At 30.6% G+C, this 25,656-nt stretch overlaps 6 protein-coding genes across 9 annotated transcripts in view; 3 read left to right on the top strand and 3 right to left on the bottom strand.

Moving 5' to 3' along the window:
• The first annotated feature begins 2,812 nt into the window (after positions 1 to 2,812).
• On the top strand, positions 2,813 to 4,589 carry LOC125866650 (probable WRKY transcription factor 48). The gene is made up of 3 exons (XM_049546953.1): positions 2,813 to 3,208; positions 3,630 to 3,773; positions 4,072 to 4,589. The coding sequence occupies exons 1-3, from the start codon at positions 2,820 to 2,822 to the stop codon at positions 4,433 to 4,435; spliced, it is 897 nt and encodes a 298-aa protein (XP_049402910.1). The 5' UTR covers positions 2,813 to 2,819; the 3' UTR covers positions 4,436 to 4,589.
• A 1,282-nt stretch (positions 4,590 to 5,871) lies between these two features.
• On the bottom strand, positions 5,872 to 7,733 carry LOC125866647 (zinc transporter 6, chloroplastic). Its single transcript, XM_049546950.1, has 2 exons — positions 6,795 to 7,733; positions 5,872 to 6,224 (listed from the first exon to the last, which is right to left on the bottom strand). Exons 1-2 carry the CDS (start codon positions 7,464 to 7,466, stop codon positions 5,910 to 5,912), a joined length of 987 nt encoding a protein of 328 aa, XP_049402907.1. The 5' UTR covers positions 7,467 to 7,733; the 3' UTR covers positions 5,872 to 5,909.
• Positions 7,734 to 9,041: 1,308 nt separating this feature from the next.
• Positions 9,042 to 12,155, top strand: LOC125866652 (uncharacterized). 4 transcript variants are annotated; one of them, XM_049546956.1, is made up of 4 exons: positions 9,042 to 9,169; positions 10,101 to 10,742; positions 11,463 to 11,604; positions 11,712 to 12,155. In XM_049546956.1, the coding sequence occupies exons 2-4, from the start codon at positions 10,208 to 10,210 to the stop codon at positions 11,779 to 11,781; spliced, it is 747 nt and encodes a 248-aa protein (XP_049402913.1). In that variant the 5' UTR covers positions 9,042 to 9,169; positions 10,101 to 10,207; the 3' UTR covers positions 11,782 to 12,155. The 4 variants fall into 4 exon arrangements, with proteins under 4 accessions (XP_049402913.1, XP_049402916.1, XP_049402915.1 ...); XM_049546959.1 differs by lacking the exon at positions 9,042 to 9,169 and having other exon boundaries at positions 9,249 to 10,742; positions 11,463 to 11,589; positions 11,717 to 12,155; XM_049546958.1 differs by lacking the exon at positions 9,042 to 9,169 and having other exon boundaries at positions 9,249 to 10,742; positions 11,717 to 12,155.
• Positions 12,156 to 13,245: 1,090 nt separating this feature from the next.
• On the bottom strand, positions 13,246 to 13,554 carry LOC125869014 (cell wall / vacuolar inhibitor of fructosidase 1-like). Its single transcript, XM_049549570.1, has one exon. It carries the CDS (start codon positions 13,552 to 13,554, stop codon positions 13,246 to 13,248), a length of 309 nt encoding a protein of 102 aa, XP_049405527.1.
• A 579-nt stretch (positions 13,555 to 14,133) lies between these two features.
• LOC125866669 (desiccation-related protein PCC13-62) lies at positions 14,134 to 15,546 on the bottom strand. Its single transcript, XM_049546981.1, has 4 exons — positions 15,242 to 15,546; positions 14,834 to 15,059; positions 14,522 to 14,753; positions 14,134 to 14,423 (listed from the first exon to the last, which is right to left on the bottom strand). Exons 1-4 carry the CDS (start codon positions 15,544 to 15,546, stop codon positions 14,287 to 14,289), a joined length of 900 nt encoding a protein of 299 aa, XP_049402938.1. The 3' UTR covers positions 14,134 to 14,286.
• A 4,785-nt stretch (positions 15,547 to 20,331) lies between these two features.
• The window catches only part of LOC125866646 (gibberellin 2-beta-dioxygenase 2-like), a 6,616-nt gene continuing 1,291 nt past the window's right edge, over positions 20,332 to 25,656 (top strand). Inside the window, exons 1-2 of the mRNA XM_049546948.1 lie at positions 20,332 to 20,759; positions 24,003 to 24,393. Coding sequence (XP_049402905.1) covers positions 20,398 to 20,759; positions 24,003 to 24,393 — 753 coding nt within the window. The 5' untranslated portion in view covers positions 20,332 to 20,397. The remainder of the gene's footprint in view (positions 20,760 to 24,002; positions 24,394 to 25,656) is intronic.

Here is a 25,656-nt window from a genome sequence, read left to right as displayed (position 1 = left end):
AAATTTTACAAAAGTTATATTTTACTCTTTCTGACGAAGGAGATTCAACTGAATTGATGCCATTTTGACAAAGTAAATTGTCTCCTCAGTAAAGACACTGTGTGTTGTGTGTGGTTGGGTTGGGTTGGGGTGGGGTGGGGTGGGGGGATCTTTGTAATATTTCAAAACTACGTGTTGACAAATTTAATTGACACAGAAATTAGTTTACATCAAAAATTGAATGCTTTGGACACATCCAATGACTGTTTTTTGACCATATTTTTTTTCTGTTTTGTATGACAAAAAGTAGTCTAAACTCTAAAGGGAAGCAAGTTAATGTAACCTTTAATTAATTTGTATTTTAAAGTACCATAGTATTATATAGTAATAACAAAGAAATATGAACATTGTTACATTGCCACATTGATAAAATTAAAAAAAGAAGAAAGAAGTATTATTTCGTTTGTTTCAAATTGTTTGTTTTATTTTCCTTTTAAGTACATTTGAAAAAAAATACTTCCTTTTTTTGATTATTTTTTTTGTTTCAACTTTCAACACGACATGTTTAAGATCACAAGATTGAAAAATCTTCTTTACTTTCTCAAACTTCATATCAAATCAAAATCAAATAAATAAATTGAAACGGAGAAAGTAATAGAATAGATTAAAGAAATACTCCGTCTATCCCAATTTATGTGGCATTTTTCATTTTTCGAGAGTCAAACAGTTTATGTTTGACTGAAAATTTGCGCATGAAATCTTCAATTTTTTTGAAATGAAACTTATATATTTGTAAACTACGTAAAAAGTACTATAAGTCACAATAATTAATAATTCAAAATGTTTAAAAGATCTATGAAAAATTTATGATAAAAAATAGACTTGTTTAAATCTCGAAATCCGAAAAGTATCACATAAAATAGGACGGAGGGAATATCATATATGGGCCATGACCATGATCAGAAAAAAGAATACAAATATTGGATAAAAAAGCAGAGAAAAAGTTGGAAAACGAATAAAATAATAGAGCTTTAAATGAACGTAAAACCTGGACTATAAATTATTGTCACATGATTATAGCTCAAAGTAGAAAACGCGTCAAGATTAGCATGTGCTCTGTCTCTAAAAATTACACTCTTGTTTTCGATTATAGTAAAAACTTGTTCATTATATTAAAAATAAAATTTTAATTTTACTCGTTTATTTTAACGTTAAGAATACAAGGGCGGAACTAGCTACAATATAGATTATCAATCCAATCGAGCAAATAGATATACTATATCAAAAATAATTTTCAGTGGTAATTGATTAGATGCGACTAATACATTTTGTAAATGTTTTTAAAACTTATAGTGATATTAGATCTACTGACAATTAATTAATACCGATAAATTTTTTAGCGTTTTTGATTGTTGCGTATATCTATTGACTATTGCTATTAAAAGTTATTTTCACTGTTGTGGTGACGTGAAACTCGACTTGTTCATGTATTGCATGGTGTTGAAACTAGTTAAAGTCTTAGCTGTAACTTGCATATAATTGATAACGTGTATCATGATTCATACGCCCACTTTTATTTGCGAAAAAGTTTTTTGAAAAATATTTTCTCTAACAAAATAATTTTAATAGAAGTGGAGAAAATAAGTTTTATAAGTAATATTTTATATTTATTGTATCCTTTTCATCTATCCAACGTACATAATCTCTACTCCTAGATGACCATACACCCTGTCATCAGTGGCGGAGCTAGAATTTTGTCTAAGGGGTGTCAAAATATAAAGAAATAAAATTGCGTAGAAGCTAAGGAGTGTCAATATGTAATATATATACATAAAAAAATATTTTTATTCTAGCTACACAACGTAATTTTTCGACGAAGGGGTGTCGATCGACACCCCTTAACTACATGTGGCTCCGCCACTGCCCGCCACCTTCGAGGCCCCACTCTTCACTCCCTTTGACTCCCATTGTTAGATTTCATAAATATGGTTTTGAGATAATGTTTTTTTGATTAATTATCAAACACTAAAAAATAAGTAAGAAATTAATATTTTTTTAATGAAAAATATTCTCTTTCATACTAGAAATCACCCTTGTTCTTAATTTATTTTTGTTGTTAACTATAATTATTATTTATTATATTTAAATTTGTGATTTAATAAAATTATTATTTTTATTTGTTATTTTTTTAATAATACTGTTAAATTAATACTAAACAAATTAAAATAAATCGGAGGTGTATTACTAGGAAATAAATATATGAGAAAAGAGACACATTCTTGTATCCCAAGAAAGAATTTTAATTTCAATTAAATATCTCCGGTAGCCGGTCAACAATAACGCGTAAGAAAATGCTTGCCAACTCTTGAATGACACATTTTATCTAATTTTTGAAAGGTTAAAAGCGTTTATTTTAATAAATCAAGATAGTCAATAAATTTTTTGAAATTTTGTTTCTGTTTTAATTTATATGATTTATTTTTTATAGTCTATCTAAAAAAAAGACATATTTTTATATTTAGTAATAGTTTAATTTTAAAATATTTATTTTAACCTTAATGAAACGATCTTTAACTAGTAACAATACAAGTATAACTATTTTTGAGAAACTAAGATATTTAAGTACCGTTAAAAAGTTTGATCAAATACTAATTATTATTCGTTTGAATCGTAAGTATTAATCAAACACAAATTGCTTCTGCACTTCGATTTCCTAGGTGGAAAAATCTAAAAAAAAAATATTCCCGTTGGACCACCCTGTTTTTATTTTATTACACTAATATATATAAACACAAAGAGTCCTCTTCACACAACAAAAATTCTCTACATTCTCTGTTTCCATGGAGAAAGAAAATAATGTAAAAACAGAGATAACAAATACTTCTTCAATTGGAAATGGAAATTCGAGCTCCAACACCATGTTTGATATCGAAAAAGATTATTCGTTAAGTTTTTTATTAGAAACAATGTTTGGTGTTGATGAACATCAAGATTGTTATAATAATGATAATACTACAACTAGTTCTATTTTCGATTTGCTAATGTTTCCATCTCAACAGCAACATCAACAACAATGTTTTATTACTTGTTCATCAGTTCCAGAATCATCATCAATATTGTCTGATCATTTGATTAATAATGTCCCAGTAACACCAAATTTATCGTCGATTTCTTCATCATCAACTGAATTAGCTGCTAATGAAGATCATCAACACAAGTATAAGAAACAGTAAGCAAAATATTTCTTTTTTACTTAGTTTAAGTAAACCCTATATGATAAGTTTTTATAGACATGTTAAATCATAATATTAATGTAATGTTTAAATGATCTTACACATATTGATTTATTTTTGGGGTCAAATATATAAAAAAGAATGTTTAATGAAAGGTGTGTGGTTTGATTTGAACAAAGATCTATGTTTGCTATGATACAATATTGATACTTTAAAATATAAAGAAAGTGTAAATTTCCTTAATTATATCTTCAATAGTTTTGACTAGGTGATTTCTCAAATGTCCGCTCTTATTATCTCAAAAAAGTTATCTTTTTTTTTTTAATTCTTGAGAGAAAAGTGATCATACGAGAAATTAATGGTTTCTTGTTTATTTGAAGTTTTTGCAAAAAGTGATAAGAGTTTTTGTTGGCTTAGGTTAAAACCTAATAAGAAGAAGCAAAAGGGCAAAAAAGAGCCAAGATTTGCATTCATGACAAAGAGTGAAGTTGATCATTTGGATGATGGTTTTAGATGGAGGAAATATGGACAAAAAGCAGTAAAAAATAGCCCCTTTCCAAGGTATATACCAAATATATACATCTATATGCAAATTGCAAAATGTTTCAATATTTTTTAATTTATTTACATTGTCAGTATACATTCTATATATTTACCTATTACAACAAGTAATAATATTCTGATGGTATAAAAAATTTCTTACACCAACAACATACACGTTCTCTATAGAGAAATTTCACATTCTTTAATTTGAATTTTTTATTTTACCGTTAATGACATGATCTTATATACAGTCACAAAAATATCATGAGAGATTTAAATTTACAAATTCTACGAACACTTTCGATTGTGGATGCAGGAGCTACTATCGTTGCACAACATCAACATGTGGTGTGAAAAAGAGAGTAGAAAGATCAATTCAAGATACTTCAATAGTTGTTACAACTTATGAAGGTGTACACACACATCCATGCCCTTTAACGCCACGTGGATGGGTCGGAGTTCAGCCGGTAACCACCACCTATGGTGGCCGCGTTGGTGGTGGTGATAGTGGAGGAAGAAGTCATTATGGTGATTATTCCTCTTCCTTATTTTCAACTAATAATTCACTACAAGAAAAAAGGTTTTGGAATTCTTCTAATTCCTCTTTGGCTAAAGATGATAATGGACTTCTTCAAGATATGGTGTCATCACGTATAAGAAGTGATATTATAGAAGGGTAGGAAAAGTGAGTACGAGTTATATAGTCGATCTCAATTTATTTGAAACGTTTTTAGGTAAGTTAATAGTAGCAAGTTCTTTTATTAAATGGTGTTATTTTTTTTCATGTTGTAGAATTCTTTGTAGTAAAATTTGTCTTTCATCAAATTAATCTCATTTTACTCATTTATCACTACAACAAAAACTACCTTTAGCGGCAATACACACACATTAACAAACAATGAAAAAGCCTTTACCGAATTAGTTAATTGTCATTGGATCCAGTGTCGCTATAGGCTTTAGGGACATTTACAAAGAGTGCTAAATGACGCTAAAAATACATTTTTAGTGTCAATAAAGCTATTGATGTTAATTAATTATAGCTAAAGATTATTTTTGATGTAGTGTATGAGCACCTCTTGAATTGCATACATGTAGTTCTTCCTGTCACAACTTTGAGTGTGTTGAGACCGGTAAATATATATTATTTCATTCTTAATCAAGGTTTTGAATTAATTAGTCAGGTCTCAAAATGGAAACCATATAACGAATGGAAACCAAAAGAAAAAAAAAGTATATATAATGTCCAACATGCAAGTTAGGGTTTCCTATAAAGTGAGCTAATAAAGAAATCAATTTTGACGTAAATATTGAGCAATATGGATAGATTTGTTTCCTTATCAAGTATAACATATTTTTATCTAGCTTCATCCTATACTAAATGAAATTCATATCTTACCATAGTTCTTTTTGTCCTTAAAAAAATTCATCTTCTTGGAAAATAAACAATTCTTTATCACCATTTTCCTATATATCCTTGTCCAAATTAAAGATATGCTTGCCAAAGATGAAAAGTTGTGAAGAAATTAAATAATTTTAAAGGTAAGTTTCCACAAGTGGAAAGCTTATGAGGACTTTACTTTTCTAGTATGAATCATTTATATGTCAAGTTGTTTGGTGTATATAGTACTTTTTCGGAAAACAAAAGATAGATTTTTTTTTAAAAATAATTAAATAATTATAAAAACTTAGTCAAACATACTATTAACCCACCTTTTCCACTTTTATTGAATTTAGTCTACATTAATTAGTTAAAACTATGTGGTAAGCCCCAAGTACCTAGAAATGTGGATGGTACCCCTATTCCACCATATTTCAACCATGTAGTTAACTTTGAGATAGGGGGACTACCTACAAAACCTTCTTCTTCTTCTTTTTTTTCTGTGTCAATTTATTACTTAATGCGCGCATGACATGACTTTTCCCATGGTACATTATTTCGTTGTTTTTATTGCTCTCATTTCTATATTCGCTTTTTCAAACTACTTGAAAATGCTATATTTTAAGTCGAAAGTCTATTGGAAACAATTTCTCTATCTCTACATGTTAGGGATAAGATCTGTGTATACTATAACCTTCACAGCTTATGAAATTACACTGAATACATGTTTCAAGTAGCAAAGGATACACAAGTTTATTAAATTACACTATATTTTTTCAAGCCCAAAGAGCAAGGATTGACATAGATGTAGATCCAAGAACAAGAACTATAAAAGATACTTTTTTCAAGGATGATTGGCCACTCATCAATTTGTTGTGAAAGAAATCAAGAGCAATAAGATCAACTAGGGCCATGTATATTAATATACCAGAAGATAAAGACCCCAATAAACCTTCAAGGATTAATGCATTTGGGCTTGTATCATCATATCCTGTTATTGAGAAAACTATCATCCCCAATACTATACCCATTGGTGTTGTCACTGAGAACATGAAGCTCATATATGCTGTTGTTCCAAAGCTAAATCCTGCCTGTAAGAAAACAATAGTTAGGCCTCTTTGTAATAATCATCCATTGTAACATATTATATTATATATTCTTTATAACAACATGTTATACCAATTTTTACCAAACACGCAAACTCCTTATTAGCAGTTTCAAATACTTCTATTCAAACACATAACTACGTATTAATAAAATCAACTTTAGCACATAATTTTTTCCCCAACACTTATGTTACTTACTTTCTACTTTTAATTAGTTGATTCAATCAAGCTCTTAGTATAATTTCATTTGCTATATATAACATGTTTTCTTACCAATTCTTTAGCTTGCCAATCATTACCTACTTATATAAAAAGTTAGACATAATTACATAAAAAGTAGACACTCAAACTTGATCTCAACCTAATAAGTAAATACTTTAATTTTGAGATTGCACGTCTAGACATCTCAATTCATCATTATTGTACAATAGAGACGAGTTGAGATGTCTATTGTACGCAGTTTTCCCTGCATTTCTGCAAGTGAACATTTATTCATATCGAAGGTATTACCTCCTGATCACATAACAATAACTTTATCAGTTATGCAAAAATTACCTGAGCGATACAACCTCCAAGACCCATCCCTTCAAAAATCTGATGAAAAGATAGTGCAGCCACAAGAGGTCTAATCGTACACTGATTCTGCGACATCCCTAAAGTCACACCAATTATAACAGAATGAAAAATTATCCCAATTTCCAAAACTTGCGATACTAATCTCTGCTTCAATTTCACCAATTCCTCTGCTTCTCTCTGTTGCTGTTCAACGTCAATTTTCTTACTCAAAATCCCTAATTCTTCACTATTCCCAACTGCCGCATATCCTTCCGCCTGATTCTGATGACTTTCCACATGAGAAGTCGCCGTCAAATCGACTAACAACGCCGTTAATACGCCGATCAAAGTTACCAGACCGGAAAACGGAAAATCCTTCCATGGATGACGGGAAGAAACTTGACAATCAGAAAGTGCAGTGAATGCATTGGGAAGAACGTGAACAAGCGAGGTAGAGAGAATCACGCCGGCGGCGAAGCATTTGATTATTAAAATCGCTTTATCGTGAACCGTTTTGCCGTGAAATAAAAACCGGGCTAAAAAACCCGGCAACGTTATTCCGATTACACTAGTGAAGAAAATGACGAATATAGAAATGAGTTTGAGATTTGTTGCTGCTGTTCCATCTCTACATGCTAAAGCTCGCGCTGTATCCATCACACACAAAGCCATATTTGTTAATACTATGTATCGAAACAGGTTAGATTCAGAATTTGAAATTTATGAAGCTTTACGATGAATTTAGTTTGTTTGAATGATTTGTTCAAAGTTTGTTTTTGTGTAGTAGTACTAAAAATAGTAAATGAGATAATGAGAAATGGCTTTATTTTAGGATCGTAAAGGAAGTGGAGAGCATGAGGAAGTGTTTTGTTTTGTCAAGTTAGCATTAGGATTACTTGTGGTGCTTTTGTGGAATTTAGTGGTATTTGTGTGTGATATCCATTGTTGGCATTTGTGACTGGATTTGCTAAAGTAAATACTTTGTTACGTAAGCAAATTTTATTTAGATATTTAAATTATTAAATATATTTAAAATTTTATAATTTATTGAGATTAATGTAGATTGTCATTTGAGGACACTCTTATTTTGTTAAAATTAGTTTAATATTTGTTTATTCGATCAGGTATATTATCGATTAAGTTTTAATTGTGATTGAATTTGAAATTAGGAGAAAAAGAATTACACGTAGTCGCCATGTAGGATAATAAGGGTGGAAATAGAGAGATCAATAATTCAAGGATAAATATATGTCTAAAATTTTATGACAAAGAATTTTGTTGAAAAAGTATGACAAGTGGTAACATAACTTTTTTTTTTGAGATTACAGAGACAAATATAACCCTTTTTTCTATATATATAATTAAAGAAGATAACATGTTTTAAGTAATTAACTTATCTACACAATTATCATAAGAGAATACAAACAATTCTTTTTAATTAAATTGAACTATACATATACATATATATATATTAAAAATAAAAATAAATTGACAAAGCAGTATTGCTGGACAAAACTATATCTATCTCACATTGAAGCTTAGAGTCATATTCAGAGTTTGAATGTTACGTGAGTCGTTGTGCAAATTTACTATTTATAGTTAGGAGCATTTTTGGATCGGTTTGAGTTGATTATTGGTTGCCTTAATTAATTTTTAAATTATTAAAATTATACCAAACCAAATATTATATACATTCATTCGAATCGACGATTTGATGATTAATCATTAACAGAAATAAAATAAATGATTCATTGAAAAGAAAAAAAGAAGACAACAGTTCATTCATAAAGAAAAGTAGTTAGAATATCTAGCATTACAAAACTTTATCACTAAATTTATCGTGAATAAAATTTCAAAATCCATCATGTTTGAACTAGACAAGAAAGAGACAGTGAGATTTTCAGTCCTATCAAGAACTGCACAAACACCAATATACATGCAACCAACAATATAAATATCTCCTAATAGGCTCTTTTTCTTTTTAAAATAAATATGATGGCGATTGATGAAAATATATATAAGATATTTAAAATTATTGATAACAAACAACATATTATATATATAATGACAAAATTATATATATAATTTATCAATTTGATTCGATTATGATTTGATTTTTAGATACAGATATTTTCTTCCGAACCGTGAACACCCGTGCTAGTATTAGCGATGAAGATTGAAGGCTACGTGTGTCGGCTATCATTCATTAAAGGATTTAAAAATTCAGGCACCCATTTAATGAAACTTGTACTATTTGAGATCTAATATATTTTAGTATTCAACAAAGACTCTTCCAAGTATTTTAAAGTTCTTTCATGCCCCCTTCACTTTATTCCATCTGCTTCTTGTCTTCTTTTTCTCTTTCTCTATTCAAGGTACTCTCTTTTTTTCCTAATTCTTTTTTTCTAATTCACTTCATCTGAATTTTAGCACTAATTTTCTGTTTTTTTTCGTTAATTGAAGAGGATTTAGAATGCCTTGATTTGATAAATAAGTTTGTCTTTGTTCATTCTTTAGCTGTTGGGGTTTTCTGTTTCATCATGATTTGATTATATTGAGCTACTTTTGTTGGGAATCTTAGTAGTTTAGTTGGTTGACTATATTAACTTTCATGCTTGTTGGTGAGTGTTCGATTCCCAGTTTTTGTAATCTCCTTCCCTATTTTCCCTGCCCCCAAATTTTAAAAAATACAAAAGGAACTACTACTTTTGTTGGCTTTATTGAGATGGTAGGATTCATTTGTGTCTAAAGTTTAAATCTTTACCTTTTTCTTTTCCAATTCAGTACTGTTTTTTTTTTAACCTACAGTAGTGAATCTATAGTTGTTAATTATACTGAATTCTGAAGTACTAGTACCATAGTCGGAATCAAGATTTGAACTTTATGGGTTCTAAAGAGTAGTGACATCAGGTGTTAGTAGTAACTGGATTTCGAACTTAACTTTTGTACGTATTTTAGTGAATTTCTTAATATAGATATGGAGTTTGAGCACTCAAGGTTGTGACTTAGTGGTCAATGAGGTGGGTTGAGAACCATGAGGTTAGGTCCAAATTGCAGTGGAGAAAAAAAATCAGAGTTTAAACTAGAGCTACTACATGGACTTCTTGCTATGCCCCTGATTAGTACCTAGACTGAGTGGATTACACTTCAACAAAAAAGAAAGAGTGTTAGAGAATTGATAAACTTGGCTCAATTCAGCAGTAGAAGCTCATAGGATATTTTTCAAATCGTAAATTTGTTGCATTTGTTACTAACCTTTGGAATTTAACACCCTTTGCAAAAAATTGTTATTTTTTCCCACTTCAGATGGTATTTTGAAGCAGATAGCGGATATTAGCTGGCTGTGGCTCTTGATTTATGAGTTTGGTTTAGTTTAAGTGTAACGAGATTGAGATTTGTTGAGTGTAGTTTTTATGGATCATATGTTATCTAGAGGGAGTGATTTTGAGGTTGATCTTGAGAGCTGTAGGAGTACGAGTGGAGAAGCCGGAAATAATAATTCTACTTTGGATGCTAAAGCAGGGAATGTACTTTTCACTAGTGTCTGTAACGGAGATGGTGAAGAACTTTCTAAAACTGAAAATGGATTGAATATGTATAGCCATGCACAGGATGGGGATGAGCTTACTCGGGGGAGTGTTAGAGTGTGTATAGATGAGGCAAGTTTAGTAGAGAAGAAAAAAAGCAAAGAAAAACGTAAATCCACGAGTGCTAAGAAGCCTCCCAAACCTCCTAGACCTCCCAGAGGATTGTCTTTGGATGCTGCTGACCAGAAATTGATTAAAGAGATTGCGGAACTCGCAACGATTAAACGTGCACGGATTGAGCGAATGAAGGCTTTGAAGAAACTGAAAGCAGCAAAAGCGGCGCCGCCTTCAGCAGCATTGAATGGCAGTTCCCTTGCCTTGCTCTTTACTATTTTTTTCTTTTTTGTGCTATTGTTTCAAGGTAAAGATCTCGATTTGTTAGTTTGGGTTTCCTATGTCCTATTATAGAGTGGAAATATATCAATGCACGAGTTTTAATGCAATTTCACACCAAAAGATTGCCTCCTCGTTATTCGTTGAGACAGACTTTACTTTCCTAAAACACATGCTAAAGTAATTGATTTACACACTCCCTCATTCTTCAGCATGTCAAGTCATGTTAATTGCATTTCATACCTGCAGTCAGTTTTTTCTTTTGTGTTTCATGCTTTTAAGTGACTACCTATTGGTGTTACTTAAGTAGATAACGCTAATAATGGCTTTGTAACTTGCTACCACATAAGCAAAATCATAATGGAGCTGTCAGTTATCTCCTTAATTCTGTATATATGTCAACGTTGTTCTTGTTTCGGAACTTCTATTTATTTCTCTTGATATAGATACCAGTTCAGCAGTTCCTATTATGTGAGCATCTTCATGACAGTAGAAAGATGCAAAAATATCAGTGAGCATGAAATATATGTTCATTGATTCAACCTTCTGTTCTCTTTCTTTCTCTTGATATTAATACTTGTTCCTATTAAGTGTTGCTTGCAAACCACATTTTTTGCAATTGATTCAACCTTTTGTTCTCTTTCTTCTCTTTATCGTTCCTTCCCTCTTTTCTTCATACTGTTGAACCAAGATTTTGTTTCAAGGTGCAAAGTTTCTGATGATTTGGTGTTGACAATATTGTATGCAGGGATATCTTATAGAAGTTCAACTATGAACTTTTATGATTCAGTCCAACTGGGCAGGGTAAGGGAGAATAGGTTCATTATTGTACAGGAAGACTCTAATTTATCCACCAGTGCTGCCATCGTCGCAAGGTCTGACTCTTCTGAGTAAGTACTACCCTAAAATTCTATAATCATCTGAAAATGCTACTTTACATTCTGTACTGATGGATGATTCTAGTTGGCTAAGTTTTCATTTGCTTCTTATTCTGTAGTTCAGTGGAGCAGGCTTCTGGTTTAACTCATGGAGTAGTCCGAAAATTATCACAAGCTGAAATTCAGTGACATGGTCGAGCTATGCAAGTATGAATACGATTTCCACTATGTTTATGGTACATGCTGCGCCTGCGTGAAGAAGTTCTATGTAAGTGACTCGGCACGACTGCCTAATTTGTATACCCTGTACAGTGATTGACACTGGTTGATTGAGATGAATAACCACTGGCATAGCATTCTTAAGGATGAGTCGGAATTGCCAATTGCTGGCTAGTCTCAAATTGGAAAATAGCTTTCTAAGCCTAATTTCCATGTGTGTTCTGAGTAGATAAATGTTATGATATTTGGACTAGTTAAATTGTGCATAGTATACTCACAACAAGAACCCTGTAATTTCAGATCAACCATTTTAACATGTTTACTAACCGTACCTTGTTTGACTTGCTTGCTTGCGTTAACTATGTATTGATTGCCTAGAGGGACTGAGGAGCCTTGTGCCTTGCGAACTAGCCTGGTATTTTAAGTGAAGACATACTGTACTTGCTGCATTACCATGCTCCAAAGCCTAAAAGTTAACGGTTAATAACTTTTAAGATTATCAGGATTCAAGATTTTAGTATCTTTCAGAAATACTTCCCCGGGGCTTAGTTCAAGTGGCAAAGGTTGAGAGACTTGTGACTTAGGTCAGAGGTTTGAGAAGCCTTGCACCATACGAACTAAGCCTGTCATTTAAGTGAAGAATGGTAGTGGGAGAAAGTCCATTATCCCCGAGTACAGAAGGCTGTGGTAGGTCCTAAGGGTTGATCTCAGACAAATTTAACCTTGTAGTATTCAGGATGGCTCAGGTTTGCCCCTCTGTTACGTTACACTTTTGGTCTACTTGCGCCTTTGTCGTCAACAAATCATCTCATATTTGCCCTTATCACTAATGGAGCTCCAGCACTATATGTGTCCATATTCTTCCAGAGAGAAGGCTCACATTTACCTCACTTTTGACTATGGTTTAAAATTACCCTCGGATGCGAGCTCCATTAGAGGTTAAAGGCAAAAATGAGAGTCATTCCTAATGGCTAGTATTAGATCAAAAGTCAAATGGAGATCTCCGGCAGAAACTTTTTGGGGATAATTTATATGCTTCGAACTTGTTTGGTACAAGGGATAAGGGATTAATTTTAGGATGAGTTTGTCCCATGTTTGGTTGGGATAAAATCGATAAAACTGCGGGATAACTTGTTCCCAAACCAAACGAGTCATTTAAGTATTATATTTGACCCTTGCAATACCTAATTTAGCTTACTCTAATCCCCAACCAAAAAAAAATGAAACACACATAGAAAGGCAGAAAAGGAGGCATGAGCTATTAAATGATAGAAGATTGAATCATTCCTTCCTTCTAATTCTGGCTATTTTGCCGGCGGTTGATTTATTCATGAGATGGAGAGATAAGACCTTCAATTCGCAAAATAATACTTCTAAAATACAAGAAAACAAAGAAGTGAAAGCAAAAATTACATCATAATAAATTTCTAATAATTAATTGCTCTGCCCAGAAAGCTCATGTACTGCATTGTTCAAACAAGTAAGAGGTGAAATACTACTCTTGAAATTTTCCTCACAATTCTGAGAATCTCCAAAACATCCAACCATGCCATCTTCAGCAAATTTTGGGTTCCCTTTAGTTAAAGCTTCAATAGCTAAAGGCAAACTTACTGTCAAAATTACCTTATATGAAAAAGCACATTTTTTTAATGGAACTCTCCGTTCTTCAGGAGGATTCGAATTAAGGAGCGTCGAAATGATCTCTACTCCTTGATTCGCCTTCGCTTTGATGGCGTCCACCATGATCAGTGCCAGCGTCGTGATGTCACCGCTGACGCTGCGTTCGTCATGGAGCAGAGTTTTTAGGCAGAGGTTGTAGTTTGGTGTGTTCTTGCATGTAGTCTTGTTTTCTGTGTTGAGGTCAATAGCATAACTAGATATTTCACAACAATCTTCATTTTGGAGTTCAAAAAGAAGCTGAAATCTGAGAGTATATGTAGATCATACCTCTACCCCTTTTCAAATAGAAAGGTTGTTTTCGAAAGATCTTGGCTCAGAAAAGCAAAAACACCAACTCTTTTTGTTTGGCACTGCTTAATTTTTAGTTCGTGTCTAAAGGGATGATGCATTTATATAACATAAACGTCATGGAACGTTCAAGATCACAAGTTCAATATCAATACTTTTGATGACGGTGTAAAGGCATACGTATACTATAGGCGGGTAGTTGTTATCTCTTTCGTTTTCAGCTATACCTTGGACACATTCAGTGCTGTTGCTAGTGTCATGTGGGAGTGCAAGGGAGATGCATAATACTTTGAGTGGTGTATGGTTATCGGGATGATATAGACGAGAATATTCTATGAGTTAGACATATTTTATGGGTATCTCATTATGAAGAAAAAAAATGGGGATAAATTGACATCAAAACACAAAAAATATACCCAACATCACTTCTACCCACTTTATTATTAGACATTCAATAGGCAGGAAGTAACATTTTTACATTTTTCTGATTAACTACAGCCATCCAACTTAAAGATATGATTTGGCTATCCGACCCTCCGCTCCATTCGGGTAAAATCCACCCGGTTTACTCTCCTGCCCGCTCCCGTACACGATCCGGAGTATTTCTTCCGGCGTTCTGTCATAGGAAAGCGAGTACTTGCCCCCTGCAAGTAGTCACGGTCGATGAATGGTCAGTTGAACATTCTTTATTAATATAAAATTATATTGATTTTTTTAACAAAATTTCTGACTTCGTTACTACCTGCAAGTATGTTGCCCCTTATGCTCCCTTCAGCACCTATTTTTGGTTTCACTCTAAGTCCTTCATCTTTAATTCCTTGGCGTCCTAACTTGTTCCTCAGCTCCGATATTCGATTCGTGAACTTTGTTACCGTTATCCCATAAGGTTCCACATTCTCTCTCCCTCGCTCGTACAACAAAGCTCTTAGAACTGCGTCTTGACCTGATTCTACTCCTAGTAGTCCTGCTACTAGCTGTCATCGAAATATTTACACAATCAGATCATTCATCTTGAAAAAATATTATAAATAATTAGTCAAAACAATATTTTTACTCTTTTGGCAATAGGACTCTGGAGTTTAGGATTGGCTCCAACATATCCAGTAAGTCCAACATATGGGATGACATAAGAGGCAAGGAGATAGTTGATGTCATTAGCATAAGGATCAAAAGATGGTTGTAATGGATGTCCAAATGCATCATTCATCACTGTTGCGAATGATTCTCTGCTTAGATTTAGAAGTGGCCTTGGAAATCCTGTTACTGTTTCCTTGATTGCCCTGCATAAATTGTTCGTTTCCATATGACATGTTAAAGATCAGAAGATGAAAGGTTTTTCGTTACATTTCACCTATCTTTTAGTTTATGACTAACAAATTCAAACGTCTTCTTTCTTAAACTTAGTGACAAGTCAAAATCAGACAAACATATTAAAACGAGGAAAAGTAAGATGGAAATGCACCTGAGATGGCCAACTTCTTGAAATCCAAATTGAGCAATGACATCTCTTATAAGAGGGCTAAGTTTAGCAATCCTAACACCAATAGGCTTTGGTCCACCATCAGTAAGTTGAGGTGCAAACTTATCTAAGCCATAACCCAAAGAACCCCACAAGAAAAATTCAGCTTCCATATACTCTAAATTTAATGGAAATTCTAATAAATCCACATCTGATTTAGTCACATTATTCTTATCATTTATAAAATACTCATCACAACTTGAACTCAATAGGTGCAAAATCAGTAGTAAGAAAGAAACAAGTATCATTTTTGAAGCTAAATGTGAAAGAAAGAAGAAAGGACCTATTTATTTATCAATTTTATTACTTAATGATGAAATTTGATTTTGTTGTATGTGTAATACAATTGAAGTTTCTAAAAGTATAGGTGGGAAATTGGCAGTTGAAAAACTTTTGGATCAAAAGTTAATTTATAATTTGGAGTTTTCTATTCTATTTTTGTATTTTTGTTTTGTTTTACGTAATTACAAATGTAAGCCATGCCGACTTCTAGCGAGTAAGCGGTACCGCTATATTTCTTGGGGCGTAGCTACTAGTATAAACTTTTATTTTTGGCTTCATGCCTTCTTCTTTTTTCACTCCGTGTCTGGTGTTTGGATTGGAGCTTCGACTAAATTCAGATGACACATTACAAAACCTATTTTTAGGAGGTGGTACTACCAACATAGAATTTGAATTAAATCTATTGAGTTCGATCGGATTCATACTCAACACTTTCCTTTTGCCGCGGTCACAATGTTTTACAAAAAGAAGCAGGAAAAAAAGAAGGGTAACTCATGGAAATTCCCCTAGTTTAAAAGTTAATTAAGTATATGTATGTTAGTTTGTAATATTATGTATCATTTCAGTTTGGTGCATCCAAATACATATATTTTGGGATACATGGAGTTAGAATTAGGTATAATTTGCTTTAGATATACTGTATTCAAGGAGATTCGCATGTATCTGGGGTACATAGACGAATCTCTCTCGCCTCCCTACCATTTCGCTTGCCACTCACTTATGTATCTGGTATTCTAGATACATACATATAGATACATGTGTATTACGTGTGATTCACACGTATCTAACGAATGTTGCTTGACTCCATCCTATTCTCGCTCGTCTCTTTCCCTATTTCAATGTATCTGATAACAAAAAATATGTATCTAGGTGTATAAAACATGTATCGAGGCGTATCTCACTTGAAATTTGTTATGAAATTATTAATTAATGATTTAAAATATAATTATTTCAAACTATATAGAGAATTAGTAAATATGGTAAAAATATTTGTGTAATTAGATAGTTTCTCCTAAATAGCCCAAGACCAACTTGAATTGGGTTGGGCTAGCCCAAAATCACAAATTTCTTAGGATTAGCCTGACTTTGTATTATCCCCAATCTTCATTATATTATCCACAGATACATACGAATTTAAAGAAAAAATGGCATAGCATGACAACCTATAGACTTTATTGGCAATAAATAACCCATTTTAAATTATTTAGCAAAAAAAAGAATTTTTTAATATTTATTTGGCATTAAATAGCCACATTTTTTTTAAATGATTTTTTCTGATTTTCTCTCTATTTCCTAGCAGTTAGAGAGAGAAATCTCTCCTTATATTTGTTCCTTTTTTCTTTTTTCTTATAATTTGTCAACAAATTTTTTTTTACGTGTTTTTCAATTCTTTCTTTCTTTCCTTTTTTTTTCTCCCTCTTTCAAGTTTAGGATTTCTATCTTCTCTTTGAAATATTTTCATTAAAGATCAATCACAATAGTAACTTTTCACAACAAGTAACTCAAATCATACTAATTTTTTTTATATTGATTGTCTGGGTTATTTTTAAAATTTTTTTGAGATTTCTACATTTTTTATCTTGTAGTTGAATGCAAGATTTTTTCTTTTTACAAATTTCCGTATTTGTATTATAATTTTACAACTTTTCCTCTCCCAAAAACTGCAACGTTTCGTGATTTTTGGAATTGGCATTTTTTCAATTTTTAATAAATAATAAATTAATATATTTATGACAATTTTTTGAAATATTGAATTTCGTTGATTGAATTTGATAATGAATATTTATTTTGTCTCCAACAAATGTATCTAAATTTGTTAATGAATACAAACGAACATATAACAATGTAAAATTATCTAATTTGTTAATGAATTTCGTTGATTGCATTCCAAAATAGTAATGCAAACAATTGTATACCTATGTAAAATTAGAAAGATACTAATGCAAACAAATGTATACCAATTTATAAATGAATATGAACGAATGTATCCAATACAAATGATACCAATGTAAATTTGAAAGATATTAATGCAAATAAATGTGTACCAATTTATTATGAATAAGAACAAATGTATCCAATACAAATGTAAAATTAGAAAAATATTAATGCAAACAAATGTACACCAATTTATAAATGAATATGGACGAATGTATCCAATACAAATGTATACCTATGTAAAATTTGAAAGATATTAATGCAAAATATAAGTGTATACCAATTTATTATGAATACGAACAAATGTATCCAATATAAATGTATGTCAATTTAATACAGATTAGTGAATACCAATGCAAACGAATGTATACAAATTTGTTAAATGAATATGGATTGAGTTCAAAGGCAAAATAATTGGCAGGTAATGAATTCATAGGAATACCTTTGAAATAGGAATAATCATAATCAAAATATTATTTGCTAATTTTAAGAAAAAATATAATTCTAGACAGTATTTTGCTAGTTTTAAGTGAAAATGGTTGGAAGATAGAATAGAGATGACATTAATTTTCTTTTATTATTTTTAAAAATACGAAATAATTTGAAAGGAGAGAGTTTTGAATATTTTTTGCTAGTTTTAAGGAGAAATGGTTGGAAGTTAGAAGAGAGATGAAATTAATTTTCTTTTATTATTTTAAAAAACACGTAATAATTTGAAAGAAGAGATAATTCTAAATAATCTTTTGCTAGTTTTAAGGAGTAATGGTTGGAAGTTGGAAGAGAGATGATATTAAATATCTTTTATTATTAAAAAAAATTGAAAAAATGTTGATATATTACTTTTAGGCTAATATGTGCCAATTTTTTATTTGTTTATTAATTGCTAATTAATAGTGGGCTATATGTTGCCAATTGGATGTAACACTTGTCTATCTGTGTCCATTCCTCGAATTTAAATGCTTGATTAAACTATGTATTTGTATTAAAAATTCGGAGTTAGATAATAAGTTCAGAACCTATAAACTTCAAATTTTATATTCGCATTTGATATTGGATTGATATGCTAATACTATCCACTATTCTACCTATTTTATTAAGGTATTATTTCCAGAATTTGTACTCGTTCAAATTTAATTAAACTCATCCATTTGACACCCCTACGACCGACTTATTTGCTCAGCTGGAATTCATGCTTGCAAACTAACAAAAAAAAAAGCAATAAACGCCAGCTGCAAGAAGTGGAAAATACCAGAAGACTCTTTCTATTATTCATACCAATTTCTACAATTAGAATAAAAGGAATGAGTGTATCAACCTGGCAAATGCCCATTATGTATTAAATAGGCGGGTTGAATTAAATTTTCACGATATAAAAATGAGTAATGATTCAATTCGTCTATAATTGCACCTTAGAACAATTAGGGAAACATTTTTAGTATGCAATTATTGGCTATTATATGGAGAATATATTGAATTTATTAGTGGTTTAGTACTCTTTTCTACTTATAATTAGACATTTTTTTTAACAACCAACTACTATCTCAATATTTATTGTAACGATTAAGTTATTCTTCGAATCAATTAACAATAGGAAATATCTAGACAAATGACGTTACTCTCTAAAATTAAATAAAATTAGATTGAGTCAACCTAACGATTAAGTTATTCTTCGAATCAATTAACAATAGGAAATATCTAGACAAATGACGTTACTTTCTAAAATTAAATAAAATTAGATTGAGTCAACCTAATTGATCGATAGAAGTCGCACACACCAATTGGCAATCGTCTTGACCCTTTTATGTAATTCTTCCAAATATTTATCTTCATTTGTGAATGTTTTAAATTGAAGTACAAAACTTATACGTGGTCCATTTTATTTTATACGTCTTAGTTTAACTGTACATATAATTTAAGAAAAGTAAGAGCAATTTTAAATTTTCATCATTGTCTCAATATAGAAATATATAACGTACTAAAATATTTTTAAATTTTGTAATTTTAAAAATATCGCATGAGATATTGGAGTTAAAAAAAAAGGAAGATATATATCTGCTTTAACATACAAAAATGATTTGATAGTATAAAAAATTCTTAGACCAAAAATATTGTATATAACTTAAATTGATTTTTACATTAAAAAAGGTTATAAATCATTTCAAAGTAGATTGAAAGCATCATATCTTTGGATTAAATATGTAAAACAAATAAAAAGAATAGAAAAATATAAAAGATCACTCGCAAAAAGCCAACATAATAATTGTTTTTTTCAAAATTGGTCAACCAAATTAGAAAGTTAAAAGTCAACTTCTTTTTAAATTAAATGCATGTCTTGTGGTTCTCTAGCTAGAGTATCAAGTAAATCGACTATATTGAGCTAAATTTGAATAGATTAAAATGTAGAGTTAATAATCTAAATAGGAAATTAAATTCAATGACAACCTTGCCAATGAGTTGTGTTAATTTTGAATTTCGCTCACCACATGAAATAATATTTAAAATTAAATTTTTTATCTATGAAACACATGACGATAAAAGTTCAAGTATCTACCTCTAAGGTCATTATCATAAATCATTCGTTAATAAATAAATGAATTACCAATTTATTAAAATATTAAAATTAAACAGAAATGAGCCAAGTCGAGATGAGCATAACAATAGACCACAGTCAACACACAACCCTTGTCCCATACAATGCCACTCATTTTCCCTTCTCATAGATTCCCCTCTTCTCTTATTATATATATATTTAGTACCATATATATCTTCTATGTTTATAATATATGATTATTTATACCTCATCATTAATACCTCCTCTTCATAATTCTCTTTTTGTCCCTTCTCTTTCATCTTATCATAATTATAATTCCTCAACTTCCAACATGGTTTCTGAAAAAATTCAAGAAAATATTAAGCTTCCAATCATTGACCTTTCATTAGAGAAATCACAAATAATAAAACTCATAGTGAAAGCCTCTGAAGAATTTGGTTTTTTCAAAGTTATTAACCATGGTGTTGACACAAATGTTATAAAAAAAATGGAAGATGAAAGTTATAAATTTTTTTCCAAACCTTTTTCCCAAAAACAATGTGCTGGTCCAGCAAATCCATATGGTTATGGTTGCAAAAACATAGGATTAAATGGAGATAATGGAGAAGTTGAATATTTGTTACTTCATGCCAATCCTAATTTGTCTATCTCTCAAATATCAAAAAATATTTCAAGTGATCCACTTATGTTCAGGTACCTTCAAACTCATGTTTTATTTTGAGTTTAAGTTATATACACCGTCAGTCGTATAAGATATTTTATACCATCTATGATGATCATCCAAAAGGATGTCTAGATGTATCCAGATAAGTTTCCTTATCAAACTGTAAGATTCGTAATTTTGAAAATAAGACATGTTATACAGTATAACAAGTAGAGATGACGGCGTGATAGTGTGAAGTTTTCTTACACTAATAATGTATGTGACTTAAACTATCAAAAGATTGAGAGTTTTTCTATCGGTTCTAAAAAGAATGACACATTTTTCATATCGAGAATTCTTTGATATTGAACTTTTCGTTTTACCTTCAATAACATATGTTCTTTGAGGGTATGTTTTACATGTGTCTTGAATTTTTTATTTTTAAAATTTCGTATCCAATCAAATAGAAATAATATCTCATTTATGTGAGTTGGAGACAAATATATGTTTAGCAAATATATTATGTTAGTAAAATAATATATGGTGTAGGTGGATCATGTATATCAGACTTCGATTTGTGTGGTATTAGCAGATTTGAAAACTAATTAGCTATAAGTTTTATTTGTACTTTTCATGAACCTTAATTGGATATTTTTTATATTAATTCTTCTTTTAATTCATAGTGGAAATCGAATTTTATTCAAATGATATAGACTTGGTTAAATCTCATTAAATGTTTTATATCTTTTATTATATGTTTTGTGCATGATTGATTGTGTGCTAGTTAACTCATAAACTTTCGCAACAAAGTTAAATTGTTACTACTTGTAAGTTGAAGATTATTAACTTGTTTCATGTTGCTTTGTGAGTTTGATATTTCATATAACCGTTCAACTAATAATTATTATCTTATAAAATTATTACATTTTATTTAAGAAAATTAAAATTAAAAAAAATGACTTTCTGAAATAATAACATTATCAGGCACCCAACGGTGTTGTGACTTAGTTGTTAATGAAGTAGTTGAGAACCCTGAGGTCTCAGGTTCAAAATTCAACAAAGACAAAAAAAACACTAGATAAATTCTTCTCATCTATCCTAACTTTGGTGGACAGAGTTACCTGATACCTATTGTGGTGGGAGGTGATATGTATTCCATAAAATTAGTCGAGGTACATGGAAATTAGCCCGAACACTATTAGTTGAGTGATATGAACATTGTTATTTGTCAATTTAAGAATAAAAATGAATGGAAGGAGTAACTAGTACATATATATGTCAATTTATGCTAGTTTGTGTTTGGGAATTGTTTAGTTGTTCCAGCTGTAACAACTTTGAACCTGACTCACCATGTTTGATCTTTTTAAGGGAATCCTACTAGGTACACATCCACTTCAATTTCAAAAAAACATCATGTAAATCTTGTCTTCCATTTCTATAGTCTAGCTGGATTTCCAATGATATTACTTTAAATATCTATACATATGTTAGGGAAATATACAAGTCTTTTGGTAGGAAAAAAAGATATGTGGAATGTTGAATTAGTTATGTCGAAGTAGTACTGAATAGGGTATGTTAGTAATGATGAGATTAGATATGCTAAGTTACTGACATGATTTTTTATCTACTGTTTGATTTGTTGTATTAAAAAGAATAGGATATATTAGAATAGAAATGGTACTGAATAGGGTGAATTAGAATAGAAATAATATTTTGTATGGTAGATGACATGGTTACTACATATAAAAATAATATTGAATAACGTATATTTACATGTATTAGTTATACATAGGTTGATAACACTATCAAATAAAGAATCAAATTAATTTGGTACATGTATTATTTTTTCTAATATATCACACACAACCATCCTTAAAGGTTGAACCTATAGAGTTTAAATCCTAAATACACCTTCAATGATCGAACATGACACTTACTTAATGAACTTTGTTAAAAAATAAACTTAACCTTCTTATAAGATACAACTTCCGCCATAGTAATGAACACATAATTCTAATAAATTGTATCAAAGTCAAGATCATTATGAATTCGATTATTATTGAGTAACACCAAACTTATGCCTACGGCAATGCCCAAATGATAGGTTGGGGCAAGGGTCAAACATTACTTTTTTTAATAGTAACATAAATATCTATTACATGTTTTAGATACAAATTTCAAAAAACTTTTAGGAGTATATATGGATCATATTATTTTAATATCAAACGACCCCTTGCCATAGGGCTCCTAGCATATGGGAGTTGGGGGCACAATTGGCATTTGTGTTTTTTATCCATAAGAATAGGAGTACGAAACCATAACTACAAAATCTATATTATAATTGAATTGAATAATTGATATGATGTGCCTGTGATAGTTTATTATCCTATTTACACAGTAAAAATATGTACTCATGAAAACAACATTTTATTAATTATTAAAGATGATTGCCAAGTGACTATACATCTATCAACAAATTAAAGTCTAATCACATCACTGATGTGATAATATTCTTCGGTTTCAATTTATTTGACTGACTTTGATTTGAAATATGTTATGTATTACAATAATATATTTAATATAGTTTCACAAAGTAAGGTCTGAAGAGGGTAGTGTATATACATATATTATTTCTAGCTACCTCATAGATAGCAAAATTGTTTTCGATAGAGCCTTAGTTCAAGATAAAAAACAATCTAGAAAAAGAGCTAATAAAAGTACAAGAGATAACATGAAGTAGTTAAAAATAATACCCCCTCCATCTCATTTTATATGAGTTAATTTGACTCAGTACAAAGTTTAAGAAAAAAAAGGTAGAATTTTGAAATTTATGGACTAAAATAAGTAAAAATAGATATTTGTGTGACTATAAATTATTTCATAAGGAGTAAAATAGATATTTTAAAGTTAAATTGTTATTTAATATAGAAATGTGTCATTCTTCTTGGGACTGATTAAAAAGGAAAGTAAGTCATATGAGCTGAAACAAAGGAAGTAATAGATAGTAGCAGAACAATATTGCAAAAAATATATACTATAATCAAGCTACGTGAAATAACAAATATATAATGACAGAAATCAAAAAACAAAAAATTACAAATATAATACTACAAATATTAGTAAGGACAACAAGACAATGTACTCCTACCTATCGATATGGACGTACTCCTATTTATTAACTTTCCATCATAATTAATGTCTTTCATATCTTTCTATTTAAAGTTATATCTTCGATAAGCATCAAAATTACTAAATTTTGCTGAACTCGTAATCGAGACGTTGCTTTGGGACAGTTGTGCAGTAAATGGATATGTAGAATCAGTGAGGGAGTTGGCATGTACGATATTGGAATTGATGGCACAAGGATTGAGGGTCCAACAAACTTCAGTCTACAGTAATCTTCTCATGGACCTTCATTCTGATTCTCTACTACGGATTAATCACTACCCTCCATTCAACTGGACCCCACATCTTCTCCATCATGATTGTGATACGTCACCTAACTCCTGCAACTCCACGGTAAGTAAAATTGGATTTGGAGAGCATACGGACCCTCAGATCTTGACCATCTTAAGATCAAACGATGCTCCTGGCCTACAAATATCACCTCAAAAGGGATTGTGGGTCCCTATATCACCTCACCCGAATACTGCTTTCGCCGTCTTCGTTGGAGACACTTTACAGGTCAGTGATTCCATCCATCTTATTAACATAATCTTTTCTTACTCGAGATATAAAATAAGTCGTTGATCGAATGTATGTTGAATTCTTTGAAAATAATGTACTTTATAAGTTATGGTACAAATATTATTAGAAATATGGAATTAACTACAGAATATATTGATAATCCCTAACTAATTTGTAGCTAAACAGCTTCTAGTTAAATGGATGTTCTTATAATTTGTTGTTGATTCATAATTAAAGGGGATTAACATGAGAATTTTATTGTTTAACTATAGAATTTTGCTCTTTTCTAAGTTCTTATTTTTTTATATTTATGAAAAAAATTGCGTAGGAATAATAATATTTTTTATTTTTCAAATATGGATAATATATTATGATATATAATTCAGCATATTTGATCTTTAATTAATTAAAATAAATATTATTACTCTTTTTATATATTTGCAAAATGCATATAGATCAAATTAAATATATTTTGTTAGATATTATAAAGACTAAATCAATAATTGAGAGATCAAGAGTGTTACTAATCGTCGAGTAACATAGAGATCAAGTATTTAATTTTTTTGAGTGTACTGGACCTCCAACAAATGATATTTATTTATTCAAACAAGTTAGTGAGTCGTGTGTTAGCGGGCCAATTTGTATTATTTAGAGGATGATTTTGTCGATCACTATAACACTATAATATTGTGATAATCATGGAGAGTGTGATTGAGTGGATACAAACTTAGTTTAGATCTCTTATTTATGATGAAAGGATTTCTTTCATACTCCCTCCGTCCCTTTTTAGTTGTCCACTTTAGAAATGGCACACAGATTAAGACAACAATGATTAGCACAGTGAAGTTACAATTTTACCCTTATGACAACTTTTCACTTCAAAATTACAACCACTTATTTGAATTCAAGTGAAATAAATTGGAGGGAAACAACATACACTTTTACAATTTTCAAGAAGTGTAAATAAGGGTATAATAGGAAAAAATTTNTGAGTGTACTGGACCTCCAACAAATGATATTTATTTATTCAAACAAGTTAGTGAGTCGTGTGTTAGCGGGCCAATTTATATTATTTAGAGGATGATTTTGTCGATCACTATAACACTATAATATTGTGATCATCATGGAGAGTGTGATTGAGTGGATACAAACTTTAGTTTAGATCTCTTATTTATGATGAAAGGATTTCTTTCATATTAAGAGTGTACTAGAAAAACTAGAATGAATGAACCTATCAACATCATAGTAATTCTTGACTTA

The sequence above is a fragment of the Solanum stenotomum genome, chromosome 6 (genome assembly GCF_019186545.1).
Source record: "Solanum stenotomum isolate F172 chromosome 6, ASM1918654v1, whole genome shotgun sequence".
NCBI lineage: Eukaryota > Viridiplantae > Streptophyta > Magnoliopsida > Solanales > Solanaceae > Solanum > Solanum stenotomum.
This window is presented reverse-complemented; position numbering and strand designations above follow the sequence as displayed.